General features: G+C 40.1%; 1 protein-coding gene across 1 annotated transcript in view; it reads left to right on the forward strand.

Annotated features, from left to right (window-relative positions):
• ANOS1 (anosmin 1) overlaps window positions 1-21,280 on the forward strand; it is a 77,853-nt gene that overhangs the window by 30,870 nt on the left and 25,703 nt on the right. Inside the window, exons 3-4 of the mRNA XM_033147442.1 lie at window positions 15,656-15,718; window positions 19,721-19,943. Coding sequence (XP_033003333.1) covers window positions 15,656-15,718; window positions 19,721-19,943 — 286 coding nt within the window. The remainder of the gene's footprint in view (window positions 1-15,655; window positions 15,719-19,720; window positions 19,944-21,280) is intronic.

Raw genomic sequence — 21,280 nt, forward strand, 5'->3', positions numbered from 1 at the left:
TGACCACCTGGAACAGCAATTGTGCTGATAAAGAGCCTCAAAGGATTCATGAAATAAAACCCCTAAATGCCAAATGCTTTAAAGCTTTGCTTTTTTTTTTCTTGTTGCAAATCTTTCATTGTAGTCAGTGTGAGTTCTTAGTGTGAAAAGGAAGTTATGATCTGGCAAACATTTACTGCTCTGTAGATACAGTATTCTCATGGAAGCTTTCCATAAATCCAAGCAAAGTGAAATTATTTAAGTAAGAAATTGAACTGGATTAGAAGGCTATAAAAACCAGGGCATATTACTCCTGAGATGATATTGTGTTTCATGTGTTTACTGTTTTATTTTCCAGTTTGGCTAAGGGATACTGACTTTCAGTAATCTGAACATTATATTTGGTAACGTCATGTGTGGGAAGCAGTGCTGTTTTTCTAGAAAAAGAGGTGTCAGAACTCACTATGAACATCTCCCTTGTTCTCTTAGAATGACAATGGTGTCCACCTGAGAGATGCCAGAACTGAGTTCATGTGAGTTCTCCCTGGAAAAAAAGCCTGGGTGGGGAAGTATTGCAGAACAGAAGTTAAATATATGGTGCACCTAAATTATAAAGAGTCTGTGCTCTGGCTTTACATGTCTGTGTAAGGTGCAAGATCTGCCTAATAAACAGGCAAGGCAAAGTAAAGTTCTAAGGTGGAGAGGAAGTTCATCAAGTAGGAGGAAGAACTGGGAAAACTGAAACTGGTTCTCACCTCAGCCCAGGGCAGGAGGGCCCAGAGAAGCTCTTGAAAGACTTCTCTATGAGGGAACATCATAGCTTGGATTCAGCATCAGGAAGGTTGAAATAAGTCTTGTGGAAGTTTCCTAGTGAGAATGAGAGGCGTTTGATTTTTGATTCTAGCATTGCACTAGAAGCAAGGTTTGGCTACTGCTAAGAAAGATCAAGGAGTGGCAGTTTCCATCAGCAGAAGTTTGTGAGGCAGGTGGTACTGTTGCTATTTACCCAGCCAGGGATGGGGTGAGGCAGCAGCAAGGCCAGGGGAGCTATGGTTGGCAGCAGTGGTTGGCCTGCAGGTATGTGCACACTTGTGGGGAAGCCACCAAACTAGAATTCCCCCAACCTCTGTGTGCCGTGTCCTGGTGAGTGGCGGTGCTACTGCCCATGGGAAGACACCTTTGCCACTCCCTCACACCCCACTGATTCCCCACATGTCCCTCTTTCTTCATTTGTGTCAGGGTGCTGCCCTCACCTCAGCACAAAGGGTTGCCAGGACTTTCAGGCTATTGCGAGCTCCCGCCCCACCTGCTCAGCAATTCGTCTTCCTCCAGTGAGGAAGGCAGTGATCTCTCTAGTGGGGAGGGGGAGACAGGATAGGGAAGTAGGAGTCAGGGCTCTGACAGGGAAGGAGAGCCTTCACATCAAGCAGGGACTGGAGGTGAGGCGCCTCTTCTGTAGGGGGGAGGGAAGGCGTAGGGGGGAGGGTGCAGAGGGGGTAGGCGGGGGTTCCTCATCCCACGGCTTTTATGCTGGGCAAAGAATCGGAAAGAGCCATTCCTGGACTCTGCTGAAGGATGAGCTAGACGTATTTCTTGGTGTTGCGCTGTACATATCTGCACAATAAAGAAACTTAGTTTTAGAAACCACGGCGTCTAACTGGTTACTCATGAGCAACCACTGAAAACCCTTACAATTTGTATTTCTAAACATTCAGTTTCCCACCTTCATCTACCCCTTAACTCTTTATGGCTTGGTGGCCCTCCCCCTAAAATTATGACAGTGATAATTAAAAAATGTTATGGCAGTACATGTCATTAGGCTTATTAGTAATGGTTCTCTCAGCTTGCTCTGGTGTTATGATGCTTTGGGGTGTCTGTATGTGTCGTTGTTTTTTAAATGAAAACACAAATTATCCCATCTACCTTTTTCTTAATTCTTTCCCTCCCCTGTGCTCAAAGCACATAGCAAGATGGCAGCCAAGTGATAGATAAAATGCTTATGTTTTCTTTGCTAAAATCCCTGTGGTGCAAATCTGGATTTTGCTTTTTTTATTTGGAATGGGACTTGGAAGCTTTCAGGCAACTGATAAATTTTGGACACAAATTTTCTAAGAATGGAAATTGGATATACCATTCCACGAATAACAGGAAATGTGCAGCCAGCAGAAGAGCATTAGAATAGATCTTTCTTTCTGGTGGGTGGCTTTTTATTTATTTTTCCAAATATTAGTGCCAAGCAGAAGTTTGTATGACTCTTACAATTCCAAAGGATGCTTAATGCTGGTATAAGTTTCTCTAAGCTTTGTTGGCTTTGCTGTGCATAAAAACCTTCTGATTATTAGCTCCAAGCTAGCTTGGATGAGGTGAATCTGTCAATTTTGATTTTCTCGATTTTACAGTCTTAAATTTAGTTCTTCATATTTCCACAACAATTTGTGATTTAAAATTAAAATAAAATAAAAACCCTTCATAAAAACTTGGGATTTTAGTGCAAATTTTCCCCAATAGAATATATACTGTACATTTTTGTATGCAATTTTGCCTTTATATAATTTCTGCAAAGCAATTTCCATAATATAATGCATTTTTGTATGTTAACTGTGGGTTAAAGTGTGCATAAAATGCATGTATTAGCAAAGCTTTACATTTTTGAGCACATTACTTGCCCGGAAAACTGCACTGCAAAATCCAGGAAAATGCCAATTTTAAAAGATCAACGTGTTTTAGTTCGTATATTGGTTTGAAAGGTGCCAATTAGGTACTGTAGTTTCTCATTGAAATGCAAATAAAATCAAATTTGCCCCCCATTCCTAGTGAAAGCACCCAGATTTGTGATATTAAAGTTTCCCACTTTCATTCCTGCTTTGTTGTAATAAGCAAAGCAGCTCTATGGGTCTGGAACAGTGGAGAGGGAAGATATTGGCTGTGTCTTCTTGATCCTCCAAAAGGGCTTTGGCAGTAGAAAATGAATTTTGTTTTTTGTGCAATTTGTTCATCCTTTGTCAGCATCAGTGACTGGAGAGGCCCTCTGTACAGTTGGCCAGTAGAGAAACAGATGTGAAAATTCAGCCTCCTACCTAATATACTTTGAAAAATATGTGTTTTGCTACATGTGCTTGTTGAAAAGTCACATATACAACAGATAATATGCCTGCAGTGTTGTTCACTGCTTTTTTTCCTGATATACTGAAGTTAATAACTAGGACATTGCATGGGGCAATAGGGGATTAGTCTGTCTGTGACTGTAAGTATACAGCAGAGGTCAAACGAAGATGTGAAAGGGGAGTTTTAAAGAGGCTGAATTGGAGCACAGTCTGAAAAACTGGAACAAAATGTCATGAATCTTGGTTCTTACCTCTTTCCTTCCTCTTTTGACATGACTTTAATGAGCTTTTTAAAAGGCCATTTCTTAGTTCTTGTAGCCACTGTTATAACACTCCTTGTTATACAAGCTAAATTGTCCTGAAGAAGAAGAAGAGGAGGAGGAGGAGGAGGAGGAGGAGGAGTTTGGATTTGATATCCCGCTTTTCACTACCCAAAGGAGTCTCAAAGCGGCTAACATTCTCCTTTCCCTTCCTCCCCCACAACAAACACACTGTGAGGTGAGTGGGGCTGAGAGACTTCAAAGAAGTGTGACTAGCCCAAGGTCACCCAGCAGCTGCATGTGGAGGAGCGGAGACACGAACCCGGTTCCCCAGATTACGAGTCTACCACTCTTAACCACTACACCACACTGGCTCTCAGTGAAGAGACCACACTGACGCCATGGCTGACCATTTGCTACCTGCCCTATAGGTCTGTGGGTATTGTGATCTCTGGGTTGTGAGTGTATGTGTTCAAAATGCATACATGTGAAGACAGTATTGCTTCTCCTAATGCTTTCTGGGGAGGACTGTTTGGGCACACATGTTTCAGTATGCGTGTCATGCAAAAATGGATCTCGGCCTTTTTTAGGAACATAGGTAGCTGCCTTATGAGTCAGACATCTGTTCTGTCCACCTCAGTAATGTTTGTAGTGAAGACTTCATACTCTGGCAGTGTCTTTCCAGCTTTTCAGGAAGTAGTCTTTTTTCCTGGAAGGACACCTTCTCCTTTTCCATTTGTTTTAGCATTGGGCTGCAGCCTGAAAAGATACCACATAGTGTTATAATATGAACCATCTATATTTAGTGGAAATACATTGGCATTGCATTCACATGTAGAGCTAACCTAATATGTTTAATTGGATTTAATCTTCATACTTAAAAGAGAACTTTCCAAAGTGCTGAGCATATGGTTGGCAACATCCCTTGTGCTGCACTTCCCAAGCACTTGACAGTCAAGTCGAGTGATGAGGACTTCATGGGATTGACAGGTGGGTTGCCCTACCCTTGGGGTCCCTTTCAACTCTACAGTTCTATGATTCCATCGTTCATTGAAGACCTGTACACCGGTGAATGTGGGGGGGGGGGAAGGAACATTAATAGTGGAAGATTTCTTAAGCAGGAATGAAGCGTATAGCTCAAAGCATGACAACTTTTTGATAAATCTCTGTTTTATGTACTGTGACCATTTTTTATTCTAGAGCAGTCAGTAGTAGTTTTAGTACATTCTTTTGGGAGCCACAGTTATATTATATGAAAGATCCACTTGTTAACAAATGCTGGAGGTTAAATTTACAATCCCACAGTGGAGTGCATAGGCCAAGTGCCATTTAAATTCTGCATGCATAATAATTTATGGTTTTAAATTGAATTTATTCTAACATTTCTGCAGAGTAGAATTTCGTTCCACTAATATTGATTCTATTGGATTTGTTAACAAAAGGCTGTGAAATTCAGAATCCAATATTTGGCTACCTGTTGTTTGATTTAAGGTTGTAAGCACACCTACCTGGACAAGTATGTCATGGAAGGATCAGAGAGCACATCAGTCAATATGCTAAAGAGGAGTTTAATTGTCTCTCTGAAATAAGAACAGAGCAGACACAGGAAATTTCTGACTCCTTTCAGATTCAGCTAAGTCCAGTTGCATTGTAAGCCTCATTGAAATAAGCTTACTTCTGAGTAAACTTTTGTATATCCTACGATCATGTAAACTTACATTTAATCAGGTCAATTTAATTTAATGAGTTCCATGTAAACATGCACAGGGTTGTGATATATATGATAGGCGACCAAAAGAATCCTGCCATTTAAAATTTAGTGCATCATGTTGGTATATTGATCAAAAAGCTACAGTTCCATAACACAACAAGGCGCTGCAGTGTAAAAGTCCAGACAGAAGTGCTAATACGTATTATACCTAGTGAAACTAACCCTGTATTGTGAATGGGGTCTGTATTGTGTTGGATTCCAGCTAATTACATTTAGTTGTATCTTAAATTGTGATTGTTTAAAACAACAAATTTATGGTTTGATGTACATATAACATCCCTGCCAATACATTTTTTTAAAATGTCATGAACACGCAAGATATTGAGTAGATATTTGGAGATAACTTAAGCAAAAGTGATACCATCTAATTGACACACATGAATTTACTGCTTGAGATCAAACCCTAACTTCTTGCTGATTGTACAGCTATTTTAATAGTTTTTCAGTAGCTGAAAGAACATGAAAACTAATACTTTGTGTGTTCAACAGGTCTTGGATTTCTTAAGTGCAAAACATGTTTCACATGCTCAGTCTATTGACCATAGACCTTTTTTGAATTACAAATTATTTGCAGCTTGAAAGGCTGTTGTTTGTGAAACACAGGCAGGGAATGCTAATTTGAATCTGTGTAAGCAGCTAACTACTGCAGATTGTGTAGCCTGTTTTTACTTCACCAGTTTGTTATAAAATGTATATATGCACATGAAAAGTATGCGCTGTGGATTGAGACAGCTTTATATCTTGTTAAAGAACTAAAGCAGAAATTAGATTCCGTTTTCACTGTAGCTCAAACAGTGCTTAGCTAATCAACTGGCTTGTATGCAGATGTGCCTAGAAATAATTTCCTTGTGCAAAGAGAAGTAAAGGAGCTTACTTTCTTTATTCTTATGCAAATAAGTGGGCTGCTGTTACACAGGCCATCCTGTAACTACTTTGAGGAGACTGATAAATCTATTACAGTAGCTGTCAACAGTATCTGCCACAGGCACAGCTCAGCCAGGCAAGTAACAACTTTGTTGATGTACAGTTGCTATTGTCTCTTCAGAGCATGCACCATGCTCTTCCAGTTAGAGAGTGAACCCCATCTTCTTTCTATGAGCTTGCATGTCACTTGTGAATTTGTTCCCTCTGTAGAATCTTGTGTCTAGGGAAAAAGGCACCTTCACATGTTCTGTTACAAAAAGGTTTGCTTCCGCTGCAGTCTTACGTTTTTGGTACAATCGTTACCCCGGTGGTTCAAAATGTGCTTTGCTTTTCCTGCACACGCATGCTTATACATGGTCTGTCATATTCCAGCATTATCGTGCTAATAAGAAGTAAAATAAATAATATGGGGTGGGATTTAGATTATCCAAATCTAGATGATTAGATCCATGTCAGAAAATTTTGAAAGAGGAACAGCAAAAGAGAAATGGGGTGGAAAATTTTGGATCCACCCCTCTCTGCTCGAGAGTATTGATAGATTCAGCTTGCGTAGATCCAAGTGAAAATTATCTTCCATTTGCATGGAAGCTGTGGTAGAACCTTCTGGATCCACACAGTTTCCAAAATCTGGTCCAGTGATTTGGAGTCCTAACAGAGTGGCTTCTGAGGAGAAGACAGTTGAAGAAAAGCTGGTTAGTTAGTGTTCCATGAAAATGTTCATGCAGAAGGGTGTTTGGATTCAACCCCTTCTCCTCTCCAGTCTTTGTGACTTGTTGTTATTCACTGAAACTGTTAGCGTGTAATGCTACAGCAGACTATGTGACCCCATGATCCCATGTGCTCCTGGAGAAGATATTACAGCTGCTTTCCTCCTGTGTGGTGTGAGAGCCAGAGTGGTGTAGTGGTTAAGAGCAGTGGACTCGTAATCTGGTGAACGGAGTTTGATTCCTTGCTCCTCCACATGCAGCTGCTGGGTGACCTTGGGCTAGTCACACTTCTTTGAAGTCTCTCAGCCTCATTCACCTCACAGAGTGTTTGTTGTGGGGGAGGAAGGGAAAGGAGAATGTTAGCCGCTTTGAGACTCCTCAAGGTAGTGATAAAGCGGGATATCAAATCCAAACTTATTCTCCTCCTCCTCCTCTTACTGTCCTACTGTGTGCTGTGCTGTGAGCTAAATTATAGTTTGGCTTAGCATGTCATCCAGACCTGGCCTCATGGTTTGTACCACTCCAGACAAAGCTTGAGCTGTGAACCAAGAGCCTTGGTTTTTCACTTAGCAGTACATGTGAACTCTGCCCGTGTTTCTATTTTAATGAAATTTCTGCAACTGATCCTGAGCTCATTATATAGTGACCATCGTCAACATAAATGAATAAGTCATATGGTCATTGAGGATGTGGTTTGTTTTGGCTCTGAATGCATGATGTGCAGCATCTGTTTACAGTTTTAGGCTTTTTGCACATTATTGGAAAAATGTATTAAATACAGGGTTTTAATCTGGCCTGGTTAAAAGCATGGCTTTGCAAGCAACGTTTTAGTTACCACTTGTGGGCAGCCAATGCTTACAGTAAGTGGAAACACCTCTTGTTATTATGTCGTTGGAGAACTATTTTAAAAAACTGGTTAGAAATGTTTAAACCAGGGGGTTCCCAAACTGTGGCCACAAACTTCATTCATATGGTCTGTGGCATATCCATAGATTTGTTACTGAAAATGGGAGATGGCACCCCAATCACATTAAATATATTGATTTCTCCCAATAAAATAAGAAATAAAAGAAGCAATAAAATTACAATTAAAAAAATCATAGAATGCCCACTACAATTGCTATGATAGGCCATGGTCAGCCAAGGCCCTTAGAATTTTTAAAGTGGTGCATTGGGGGTGGGGGTGGGAAGGTTTGGGGACCACTGGTCTAAATCATTAAAATGAAAAAGCTTGAAAGTTACTCTGCAGAGCATATATTTCTAGCAATATTTAGGAAAGCTTGTGCTTTTGAATGGAACGTTAGAGATGATAGAGCTTCTGAAATATTACATTGGAACCCCCCCCCCCCTTACACACACTACATGGAATCCCACCTTAAATTCTATTCACTATGCTGAAAATTAACAAGACGTTTGTTACAGTTTGGTTTCATTTGAAATGACATTTATAGCCAACATGGCATGGATACTTTGGAAAATTAGCTTAATTCTGCAAAGAGATTTATTAAATTAGAAGGCAAAAATATGAGGAATGGAAGCGTTCCAAAATCTGATAGATATATTACATTTTAAGGAGAGATTGCTTGTTACTTTTATAAAAGATAGGTTTATAATCTGAAATAAGGGAGGACAGTCTTATTTCTATAAATATAAACTTAATATTTATGAAAATAAGATTCCCCTCCCTTTTAATGCTTAGCATATTTTCATTTGTGCCTTGGCCAGCAAAGTAATTGTGGAAGCATGCAACACAGTTAATAGTTTTGTTTGTATTCCTGTGTGGAAAAATATTGGCCTCTTTGATTTTTCTCTGTGATAAATTTGTCCTAATGTCTTTGAAACTTGGCAGTTTGTATAAGTAAGTACAAACATTGTAGCCTGTAAAGTTGAGCATCATTCTTTTGGGTTAGCAGTAACAGAATTAGTTATGGGTATTATATCTCATAACTCTTCCATGGTATCCTTTTGAGTGGTTTTTGAAATGTTTTTAGCAATTATTCTTATGGATTGTAACTCCTATTTAGATAATGCTTGCTTTCTAATGTGAGTATTTTTTAAATGACCAATCTTATTTCCAACTACAATGGGTAAGAGGTGTTAATTTTTTAAAAATAAAAATAATACACTGGGTTGTAGTATATTTAAGGAGATGCACAGGTTTTTAAAAGAGCCTAGAGAGAATAAGCATTAACGGTTGAATAAATATTAGTGTATTTCAGTTTCTTCTCCCTGAATATTTGTTAACAAGACTTGGTGCCCAAGTTTGGACAAGGCTTAAACTTGGCTTCTTTATAGAGCAGGTTCAAAGTTGACTCTTGCTGCTGTTGCCATTGTTACTGTAACTTTCCAAGCTTGGTCTTACAGCAGTAAGCATATCCCTCTCTCCTTTTAATCTTTCATGGTCTACAAAAAGCTTTTGGTTAGTGAATCTTAATTGGCCACTAGAGTTAAGATTCTGTGATTTTTGTGTGTGAGGCTAATTGTAGGACTTATTCCCGATGCTAAGCCCAAAGTCAAATCAAGCGTGGCTTTTCTCACAGGCTAATATGAAACAAACAGCTCTGGACTTGGTAGGCAGGCTAGTCAATGCCTACAGATGCCTTTGACATATTCATTGACTGCTGCTGAATACGGAAATTGTCCATAGCCATTTGTTTTGGGAGTAAATTTAGGGGAAAACAGGAAGTTCTGGATTTTTTTTCACCCTGCTTTTTTTTTTTTTTTACAATACTTGATACATCTGACAATGGGCAGGTTTGCACATAATGCTAAACCCTAAGGGATGATAGAAGTTTGTCAGCTTGGCTGGAATTAAGATTTTGCCCCGCATCCCTAAGAACTGGTAAAATTTGGTGAGGCAGACTGAGAACTAGAAGAGGTTCCAGAAGGCAGGGAAGGGAAAGGAAGAGAAGAAAGACCAGTCAAATTGTGGGGCAGAGTAGCAGTAGCAACTATAGGGGGCTCTGGGTGCCTGAACACCCACAATTTTTTTTTATTGTGGGTGCTCAGCACCCACACTTCAGGGCCCTCAAGGTCTCACAAGGCTTCGGAACCTGATTTCCAGTGTACTGGAAGTCAGGTTCTCAGGCAGGGTGGTGGTGGTGCATGATGTCATCACATCACATGCACTGGGCACCCATAACCAGGGGGCTCAAGTTGGCTCTCCTGAGCAGTAGTCTTAAAGCAAACACCAGAGGAAGCAATTAGTGGTGAATACCTATTTGGCCATAGAATCATAGAATTGCAGAGTTTGAAGGGATCCTGAGGGTCATCTAATCCAGCCCCACCACGAATCTCAACTAAATCATCCGTGACAGATGGCTTATATTAATTTACATGTTTAATTTAAGAAATACTGTTTATTATCCTTAATGTGAGATGATGGTTTATTATTCTTATTATTATATTTCTTCTTATTTAAAATAATAATATTTTTATTCTATTCTTTAATAAATTTGGGAATAAAAAAATAATAAGAAACATTGAGAACCACCTTGTGAGGGCTTTCCTTAAAAGGCAGCTTAAACGTTTTCCCATTAAATGAACTCCTGATAATATTCTGAGGAATCTCAGGGGTTGTTGTTGTTGTGGGAAAACAGATGGAAAGCAGTATTAATGTGAACCTTAATCGTCTTCACCTACAGCCCTTTTCGGCCGCCATGACCTCTCTGATGTAGTAGCCACAATGCAGTACGCTGCTTTCCTAAACTGCAAATGTCATAAAATGTCATTTTGAAAACCCAAAGAGTTCACAACATGGTTCTTGTCCATATCAGAATTGCTCCAGTTTTGGGGAGGGCCAGTGCTGGTGTGACAAGAAGCTGCATTGTGGCCTCCTCCCACATGATCTGTGACTTTTGATCTTGCCTTCATAGCAGCTGAAAGACCTGCTATGCAGTCCCTCCCAAACCATGGAAGTAACATGAGTCAGGGACCTTAGTAAAGGGCTGTGAGATTTTAGCCATGATCCTTCTAAACAAGAACCATATCCACCCTTAAAGTAAGGGACAGAAATGCAGCAACGTTTGTAGTGCTGAGTGTGTTTAAAATGCAACTAGCTGAAATAGTTTCACAGTACACTCTAATAATTAGGGCCTAATTGATTTGTACACCCCAAGGGAGAACCTAAATTGATCTGTACTTCACTTATAATGGTATAATGGGAACAGAATAGGCCTAATTTCTTTAGTGAGGAAGATCATTATTAAGAACATTGCATCTCTTTCCTTGTTTACGCTTTCTCTTTCCCACCGCTATCCCAGCTTGGAGAAGCACAGATGCCTGATGCTGGAATGTGGTAACCTGGCCATCAAATAGGCCTCACAAAGAAAGCCCTTTCAGGTCTCTCAGTGAAACAACTACTGCATCTTATTATAGCGTGAAATTAGAAGTGAAAAGCCCTACAGTTTTTTGCTATTTAGTAATGCGGAATATGTCGCCGTGGATGGCAATGGTAGTGGCTAGAAAGAGAAGCAAGAAGCCAAAAAGAGAAACCTAGTAGCAGTTCAGACAAAGACGGTCCCTTCCCTCCCTGTTTCTGACTGTTCGGTGGTATGTAAAACTCAAATTCTGTAGTGGAAACTGTGCAAAAGTATTTTGTTGCATCTCCTTCAATAAGGCGTTGCAATATAGTGTAAGAAGAGGAATAATCTGATGGCAGTTCAATTCTAATAACTAAAATATAAGCTGGTTGCAATTTTACAAGTTAAGCAATCACTTCTACAAAAAACAGAGATTTGATGTCCTGACCATCTAATGCTCTATAACTAGATGGCGTTTTCAAGAAGGCAGAATGAAGTTATCAGAAGCCACCTTGTAACAGCTAGAAATGGAAAACCTGCCAAGTCACAATGACGGTGCTTCTCAATATCGTTCCATAGTTTTAAAGTCCCCACCACCCCTTGAAATAACATGTCAAAATATCTGGTACCATTTTCATTTCCCAAAAACATGCTAAATAAATTTGTTTTCTGTGCATTTTTTGTATAATGCCAATAATGTTCCATGAGGACTTAATTAAATGTAGTAAAGTAATTGTAACTTTATATAACTAAAGTATGAAGCCTTTTGGAATTTGGCGGAGTGGGGTGGGCGGAGAGATTATTGTACTATCTTCTTATGTTTGTCTTGCAGATCACAAAAAAGAACCTCAAATGTTTTAAATATATCTATATAAATAAAAATGCAAATATTTGTTTGTTCAATACCTCAAATCTCAGAAAGTCCTTGACCGATTGATTTGAAATTTTGACACAACGTTGCGTTCCAATCCAGGAGTGTCTTTATGTAAAAATATTACATAAATGTCACACCTGTGACAGGTAAAAACTTGTTTTTTGGCAAAAACAGCGCCATCTACTGGCAAAAGCAGCACACGGTAATTTCATTGGTCGTGTGCATGGGGGGCAGAGCCAGCAGTTTTGACAGAAGAGCCATTTATGAGGGAGGAAGGCCATGGAGCCTCTCCGCTGGGAGAGGAGGCAGGCGGGAATTCAACGGGGGAGGCTGTGGGGAGGCAGGCAAAAACGGAGGGAAAGACAGAGAGGAGGCAGGCAGGAGTTCAACGGGAGAAGCTGTGGGGAGGCAGGCAATATCTCCACAGAATTACAAATGTGCGCTTTCTCTTTTCTGTCTTCCTTTTCCATTGAACCAAATGAGCCACTGCAACGCGTGGCTGGGTACAGCTAGTACATAATAAAAATACTGACTAAAACAGATTTAGGACATAAGCTCTCTCTTGCATGGATCATGTGGAAAGCCATTATAAGGTCTGTGGTATCACTGCCGGCTATGTCCTTTGGTTTTGCCTGTTAGCAGAGTAAAGAAATAGATTTCAGAGAGGAATGAAACAGAGATAACTGAACAAGAACAGGGTACAGCTTAGCTAATCTATGTGGTGATTGGATTAAGTGTGAAGAGACTTGGGTTCAAATTCCCACTCAGCCGTTACTTACTTACTTACTTACTTACTTACTTACTTACTTACTTCTAACTAAATTTATATAGCTGCCCCCCTAAGACATTATATGACTGGCCCAAGAAACAAGCTCCCTGGGATGATCTTGGTGCAGTCACACTATCTCCTCCTAATCTGCCTCAAAAATTGCTGTGAGAATACTGGGAGATGAGCACCGTGAATTCTTCCTTGAAGACCTAGAGACAGGACCAGCCCGCCCATGAGGCAAGGTTTCAGGCAGCAGGTTCCACAGGGCCAGGAGAACCTGATGTAGATATTTATTTCCTCCTAGTCCTGATGTAGAACTTCACTCTCAACTTCTTTCCTGGTTGGGAGCAGGCTCCATTTTGCGGTTCACCCGAGGTGCCAACATATCTTCGGCTGGCCTTACTTTGAGGAAATATGGCATGCAAATAAATTATGTGATAATACTAAGCAAGAAGAGCCATGGAATTTGTATAAAGTTTATTCTTTATAAGGAAGCTGTTGCCCCCCCCCCCAATTGTGAAAAATGGCATTTTAAATTATTGTTCCTTAATCAGTGCTTGCCTTTTGCTTTGATATGAACCGGGGCATGCCTTCTATGGATATCAACAACTTGACAAGCAATAAAAACAGTAGATAGTGGATTATAGCAAATGCAATAAAAGGGGTTCTTTCCAAAAACCTTACCATCAAGACTCTCACTCTGCATCCTTTTTGTGTTTATGTTAATACTTGCATCTTCTTCTTCTTTTTTAATCTAACCCAAGAATGAAAACAAAGTAAATCTAATCATATGTCTCACCCTTCAAATTTAATAACCATTGCAAATCCAAGGCCTGGATTTATTTCAAAAGTGGCATTTCAGTCATCAAATGGTTTCAAGCAGCATTGCCTGTTTTCCCAGTATGCATGACAGTGTTGACAACTAGTAAACCTTAACTGGAACTAATTGACTTAAGACTCTAGGCTTTGACTATAAAATTTCCCCTTCCCACCAAAGGGTGGTGCTCACTAACCAAAAGTCGCTTAAATGCAGCCAGATCAGATTTGCACCCACTAATTGTTATTTCACTTAATTGACTCCCCCCCCCCCCCGGTTCCCCATTTACAGCTGTTAGAGTTTGTTTTTTCCTTAAAAACATATTCAAAATGAATGCTGGAAAAATCTGGAAAACAGCCTCACAGATCTCTTACTTTGAGCTTTATTAGAGGCTTCATAATCAGGGGTGGAGGAAGGTGGGGGCGATGGGAGTGCACCGCCCCCATTGGCGTGATCCCGGTGGGGTTCCATCGCGGCTGCTCCCTCGCCTGCGCTGGTCACCCCGCTCCCACAGGCTGCGTGCCCCGCCTCCAGAGTGCGCACCATGCCCTCATGGGCGGTGCGCTCCGCCCCCAGAACGCGTGCCCCATCACTGCGGGCGGTGCGCCCTGACCCTGGGATGCGTGCCAGCCCCGCCCCCGCCTGCTCCCCACCCCCAGTGCTGGAGAATGAAGCTCCACCACTGTTCATAATCACCACACTGTTTTTACAGAGAAAAATGTTAAGGTGATGTGGTTATAATCAGGAAGGATTTTTTTGCCCCTCCAGGAAGGGGTCACAATCATTTGTTAATGTTATTAAGGAACAATTGGAGTTGTAGAAGAACTGGTAATGGGAAATTATCTCCAAAAGTTTGTATCATGTTCTCGTGACTATTATAAGTGTTTTGCATTAGAAGGTGCAAAATATCTAGATGGGAAAACTTATGGCCCTCTATATGTTGTTGGACTACAAATCTACAACCATTGGCAATGCTGGCCAGTGCTAATGGAGTTGGAGTCCAACAAGATCTGGAGGGCCGCAGTTTCTTCACTGCTGATCAAGAAAACTCTGTTCTGATCCTGGAAACAATGATGAATTTAAGTTGAACCACAGGTAACTTGGGCTTTTACTGCAAGAGTAGGTAAAAGAAAAAGCTGTCTCTGACCTAAGGGTCAAAAGCTACTAGGAGCTTGCGCTTCCTTTTCCCCCCTCAGTTGCTAGGTAGCCTGAAAAACTAGAGAAGGAACCTCTGATAGATCAGAAAGGTGAGCAGGAACAGTTCAGAGTAGGAATATCAGAAGAGCCCTGCTGAATCAGACCAAAGACCTACTGGTATCTACAGCAGTTCTGTATCCTTTTCTTGTAGCAACCCACCCAATGCCTATGTCATGCCTTCTAGTATTATGTGACTGGAAAGATTGCTTCCATCTCCTCTCCCATTTCAGTTCAGGACAACTGTTGCAAACTGGTAGCCTTGGGTGAATAAATGGGTTTTTACACATGGAACACTTGCCTCCTATATAAATGGAATATGTGACTGAGGTGGAACTTTTATAGAAGAAAGTACAATTTGATATCACGAGTAGGCAAAGTACTATCTTACTATTTCATCTGTTAATACTCTGTAGAAATGATTTTCTTTAACCTCCTCTGATGTTTCTAAGCTCTGTAGAATAATCAAGTGCAATGGAGCTATAATTGGAACCCTTGTTAATCAAGCATGTTAATGGAACGTGGGCCTAACAAACAGATGCTACTATAGAGGAAGAGTATTGGAAATGTTAATCTAATAATGGTTCAGAATTACTTTGGTTATGTGACAGATGTAAAGTATTCTGAATGTGCTGCTAGTTCCCTTTAATATGAAAAGAATGTTGACAACACATTCACAGTGCTGAGCTCCTTTTAGATTACATCTATCTTTAGTCTTTGCTCGGTAGCTATGGAACATGCCTTGTCTTCCTGATAAACTCTGTTTAAAATTTCTTTTATTAATGCTTCCAATAAAAAGGCTTGTCCTGTAGGCTGAACAAGTTGAGACACACACACACACACACACACACACACACACACACACACACATATATATATATATATATATATATATATATATATATATATATATATATTCCTGACAGTTTATTTATTTATTTTTCCTTCTTTTTAGTGTCTGGAGCCCTGCAAAGAATCCTGGGACTTGAAGAAAAACCATTGCCAAAGTTTCTGTGAGGTATGCCATTCCTCTTTTTAAAATTCTGTCCTGTATATTTCATTCACACTATTAAATGAGTTTGTTTGATGACAGCGAACTAACAAATAGGATATGTTCTCTATTTCCAGTAGCTGAACAGGACTACAACTGATTGATGATGACCATAAGCATTTTGAAATAGTCTTCAGAGTCTTCGAAATAATTATTGTCGTATCATTCTATAAGTTTCCTATCAAGTTGTTATGTGTCAATTAACTGTTTTCTTTCTTGGGCTGCTGTCTTATATGTACAATTGCTGTATACATGAGTCACCAGTGTCCTTTCCCCATCATCCATAGGGCATATGGGAAATTGTTTGAAAGCAACTGTACCTTAAAATCACTTGCAGGTGTAGAAGTCCTACATTATGTTGGAAGTTGGCTTACTGATATGGAAGCTGTCCACATGCAAGAGGGCTTCAGCATGGATGAACTTTCAAACAAATGGCTTTTCATGTGTGCTTTTTGAGGTGGCCTAGGCCTGTGAGGGGGGCTGTGCTGTGTCAGAAGCATCTAGATGAATTGGCTACAATGCACATCTTTCTGCTACTTCTTAGCACAGTTTCATTCAGTGGTAAATGCAAAATACATGTGACTATCTGTCAGTTATTGATGATACACATGTGTAAATTGTCATTCTTCTTAGCAAAAGCGGTGATTATGTGGGCACAGATCTTTTCCTAAGAGAAATCCCTGAGGCATGAACAACTGTGTTTGACCTTTATTAGACCTACAGTACTACAGTACATGAAAAGGCCACCCCAAAATAGGTATGATGGATATAACCTTCTTATCATGTGAGCGCAGCACTTGTTCATGGGAAACAAGCTGTAATGTCATAAGCTCACCACCTCTATATACCTCTTAAACTGGTTGCACAAGTCCACTCCCATAACATTGTTTACCTTGAGGTATTATGTCAAGTTCCACTGTGGAGTCTAATTATATTCAACATTGTTCACCAGTAGTTAAATAGCACTAAATATGATTTGAGCATGTCTCTGTTGAACTATATTACATTATCGGGCTGAACACAGCATGAATTTGCAATGACTTAGTCTCTGTTGTTTTTGCTTTTGTCCTTTGGGTTTAAGGAAATGCCACTGAGCTTTATTTTATACATTTGTGCTCCACCTTTTCCATAATTCAAGGTGGTTAACAAAGCACTACAAAAATGCATATAAAAATAGGGGGTGTGTGATAATCTTAAAACTCTTAAAGTAATACATAAAATTAGATCCACAAGACCAACTAAAATTCCAACGAAATTTGCAAGCTTGATGTTTGCAACTTCATCAAGTTTTAGGTTTATTTTACATACACTGTAAATTGATGTTAAATTATGGCAACTCATTTTTAACAGGGCCTAATGCACAGCTATTAGTAGCAACAACCAAGCCACATTGACTTGGTTTCATTTAAACTAAATGGGATCTTGTAAACAATAACAGATAGGTTTTTTTTTTAAATAGTTCTTCCTAGCTGCTTCTTGTGTCTTAGCTTCTGCATGAAAATTATGTAGCCGAGGTGCATAGCAATAGAGGCATCTGCCACATGTGTCTTGATTATCATACTTCAGTAGAAGGGAATTAAAAAGCACTTTGCTTGTGTCTTGGCTTAGGTAAAAGTGACTGAGGTACACTGAGGTGTAGGGATGAGGTGCATCCCTACATTGGCAGGGATAGTACAGGCGTTACCTTGAGATTGGTGGTTTATATTGTAACCACCATTGGTTGGATTCAATTCCAGACATCCAATTGGCTATTGCATATCATATATAGATCACCCTGTTGGACATATCTAATGTTTATGTAAAATGTAACTCTTATTTCTGTCCACTGCATGATAAGGAACATCATGCTATATTTCTGGTAAAATTTGAAGCTGGAATGTAGTAGACTTTGGAACTATAAGACAGAAATAAGTTGCACTAGGTTTTTAATTTAAGGGCAGATATTTGGATTTATTTTTAAGTACACTTGCACTTAAAGGATAAGAGGAATCTTAAATTTTTTTCTTTATTGATTCAGATGTCTGGATGTGTACCAGTAAGGAAGGTTTGTTGTGTAGAAAGTGGGCTTGAGATTTTGTAACTTGGAAATTACTTATATGTCTTTAAAAAACAAAAGAAAGCATCAACACACCCCTTCTGGAATCCTATCAGAAGAATAATGATGAACTTTAAAAAGATGAGCTATAAGTGTAATATGAAGTTGTTATGTTTGTGAGATGTTTATTGAGTAAAGGAGTTGGCTGTGTAGGGAGAATAAACACTTGTAGTTAGGATCTGCTAATATCCCTGTTTAATTAGTGATTTTGAGTTTGAAACTAAGCTTGAAACTTAAAAGGCTGGAAGTAAAAAGTTGCACATTTAACAGTTCACTGAAAAAATAAGCTGTGAACTAGGATGAAGAACAGAAGCTTCAAAGGCATATTATGCCTCAAGGGACTAGAAAAGATTTTTAATTAAGTAGCTGAAAATTTGTGATGTTTTATATAGGCACATACCCAGACATGTACACCTGCCCATTTCTGATCACAGACATAAATCACAAAAGCAGGTGCATTTTTTTTTCTATTAACCTCTGCCCTTGTCAGTTACAATCACAAATCACAATCTCCTTACCCAGCATTATATTTGAAAGCAACCATTTAGCTATGATCATGGTTCCAAAAGAGAGAATAAGTTAAGCAAGCTTAGAGTTCTTCCCCAGGCTCTGTTTTCCATGGATGATCATTCTAGACTTTCTAGCTCTGCCAGGCACTGTAGCCCATGGCTGCCATAGAAAGGCAACCAAACTGCAATCCTTGATGATATATAGTGAAATAGTGATTCAATAAATGTATCTCTTTCTCTCTCTCCTTACAGTCAAAATGCAGGCATTCTGAGCTCTACTGTAAGAACAAATGCTGTACATTTATTGTTGATGAGTGATAGTTTGCTAAAGCACAAAATGAAGGCTTAGGTGTGTTTCTAGGGCTTTTGTAGTGTGAGTGTGAATGTAAGAAATGATGGGATAGAATGTGCAAAACAGCAAACACTGAACTAAGGCCACGTTATGGGCAAAGCATCTGTATCACAAACTTGATTGCTGCTTTTTCACAGGGAAGAGCTGCAGTGGATGAGGGTTGGAACATAGAAAAGGATTTTCCATCCTTTTCTTACTCATTTCTGGTCCTCCCCCTCTTCAGAGTTTCAAAGACATGTTTGTGACAGGAGCCACAGCGAGTGGGTAGCAGGAAGTGGCTTAGAGGGCAGATCAGATCAAGGATTTAGCACTTTCTGTTCCTCCTGCTATTTTTCTGCTCCTGAAGCTCTCTTTTCATAGGAAAAGCAGTTGGATTTTTGCTTCTTGTATATGAATGCAACACAAAGCTCTGGCCTAAGAAGAATGAAATAAATTTCCATATACTCATTGGCAAATAGTTTGCAAAGTAGCCATCCGTTCTGCAGAGATTGGTGGCTATGGAGTAACCTTTTGGAAACCTTTATATGGAAGACCTGGCGGAGGCAAATGATTTAATTTAGTAAGGGATGATGGTACAGCTTCAGAGACATCACCATTCTGTATTTTGCAGCTATTGTTCAGAAGCTATAAATCTATGAATTCTCAAGGCTAGACCTGTAATTGGTAGCATTTGGTTGGGGGGAGGGCAGTGGTGCTTACATGACCTCGCATGCCACTGCTTACCAGAAGATGTAGGGGGAGGCAGCAAGGATGTTGATGTGTTATATTTGCACCAGTGGTAGTGCCATATTAGCTCCACTGTTGTATTTGCCCCATACCAACCTTGTTGCTGCCACTTCCCCCATGCCTTCTGTCAAGCAGCAGAAATGCAAGCAACAGCAGGCCAGGAGACCTCTGCTGGACAGCTACTGCCTGTAATCTGAATGATCTTTTCAGCAACATCTTGGAAATGTTTCAGCAATATTTGATATTCCTACTGAAGGCTTTGTACAATTTTCTTGTTTTCTCATTAGCCTCTTTTCCCCAAGAAGAACTACGAATGCTTAACTAGCTGTGAATTCCTCAAATACATCTTGTCGGTGAAGCAAGGAGACTGCCCAGCACCCGAGAAGGCCAGTGGCTTTGCGGCTGCCTGTGTTGAAAGCTGTGAGGCTGACAGCGAATGTTCTGGTGTGAAAAAATGCTGTTCCAATGGATGTGGGCATACATGCCAAGTACCAAAAAACTTATACAAAGGTAGAGATTGTTTGTAGACATTTATTTTTGGAGCCCGTGGCAAATAAAAGTAGTCTATTGCATAATGTAGCAGGAGTGTAAGGTGTGTTGGAGAATGGGAAAGTGGTTGGGGAAAATGAAATAGAGGTTCATAATTCTTTCAGCCCCTACAGAATACAATTTAGTACATGGGATTTCATACTCCCTCTCCCATCTAAACATTTCCAGTGCATCAATCCCCCCCTTTCTCTGTTGCTAGAAGCATGGTTAGTCATTGTGTGCAAACTTAGAGGGTTAAATCAGGGACTGACACATAAGTCCAAAGGAGGTTTTAAAAAAGAAGATGAAGACTGAACATTAGTTTGTTTTAACAAGGGTTAACATTGGTGGAGTCATTATGACAACCTATTGTTAAAACAGCCCTGAGTACTCACTAGGACAGATCCTGAAGTTGAGGCTCCAGTACTTTGGCCACCTCATGAGAAGAGAAGACTCCCTAGAAAAGACCCTGATGTTGGGAAAGATGGAGGGCACAAGGAGAAGGGGACGACAGAGGATGAGATGGTTGGACAGTGTTCTCGAAGCTACTAACATGAGTTTGGCCAAACTGCGAGAGGCAGTGAAGGATAGGCGTGCCTGGCGTGCTCTGGTCCATGGGGTCACGAAGAGTCGGACACGACTGAACGACTGAACAACAACAACAACAAATTGTTAAAACTAGCAAGGCTAATTCATGCATATGGTGGTAGGAGCTGGAGAAAGATGTATTGACATACATGGGAGAATGCTGATGATCGGAGATGAATTTTGAGCAGCCCCATACAGAATTCATTGCAGGAATCCAAGCTGAGGCTCATCAGTGTTTGGACAATAGTGGACTAGTATTCTGGTCCAGAAACAGATGTCATCTGTCTTGCCAGCTAGAGCTGGTAAAGATACTCCTAGCCACTGAGGTCACCCGAGCCTCTAGTGACAGAGATCGAGGAGCACCCCACCAAAATATGAACCTGCTCCTCCAGGGGGAGTATGACCTCTTCCATAGCAGGCATTTGACCATTTATCCAGGCTTGAGAGCTGCCCATTCACAGGACCATCTTTGGGGAGTTATATTAATGAATGCTGGCAATCACATTTTGATTATCAATTTTTCTGATGTATCTGGAGGTTGACACACACTGGGTATGAAGGCCAACTTTCACCATCCTTCAGATATTCACTGTAACTTACAAAGACATTACAATTCTTGATAATATGTGCAGTGGCTAAAAGGAGATTTATTTATTTGTTGTTGGAGAACCTGACTTAACTGCTCTTAATGCACCAAACCTATATTTTTTCTTATAATTTACTGAGGAGCA

This window comes from Lacerta agilis, chromosome 4 (genome assembly GCF_009819535.1).
Source record: "Lacerta agilis isolate rLacAgi1 chromosome 4, rLacAgi1.pri, whole genome shotgun sequence".
Taxonomy (NCBI): Eukaryota; Metazoa; Chordata; class Lepidosauria; order Squamata; family Lacertidae; genus Lacerta; species Lacerta agilis.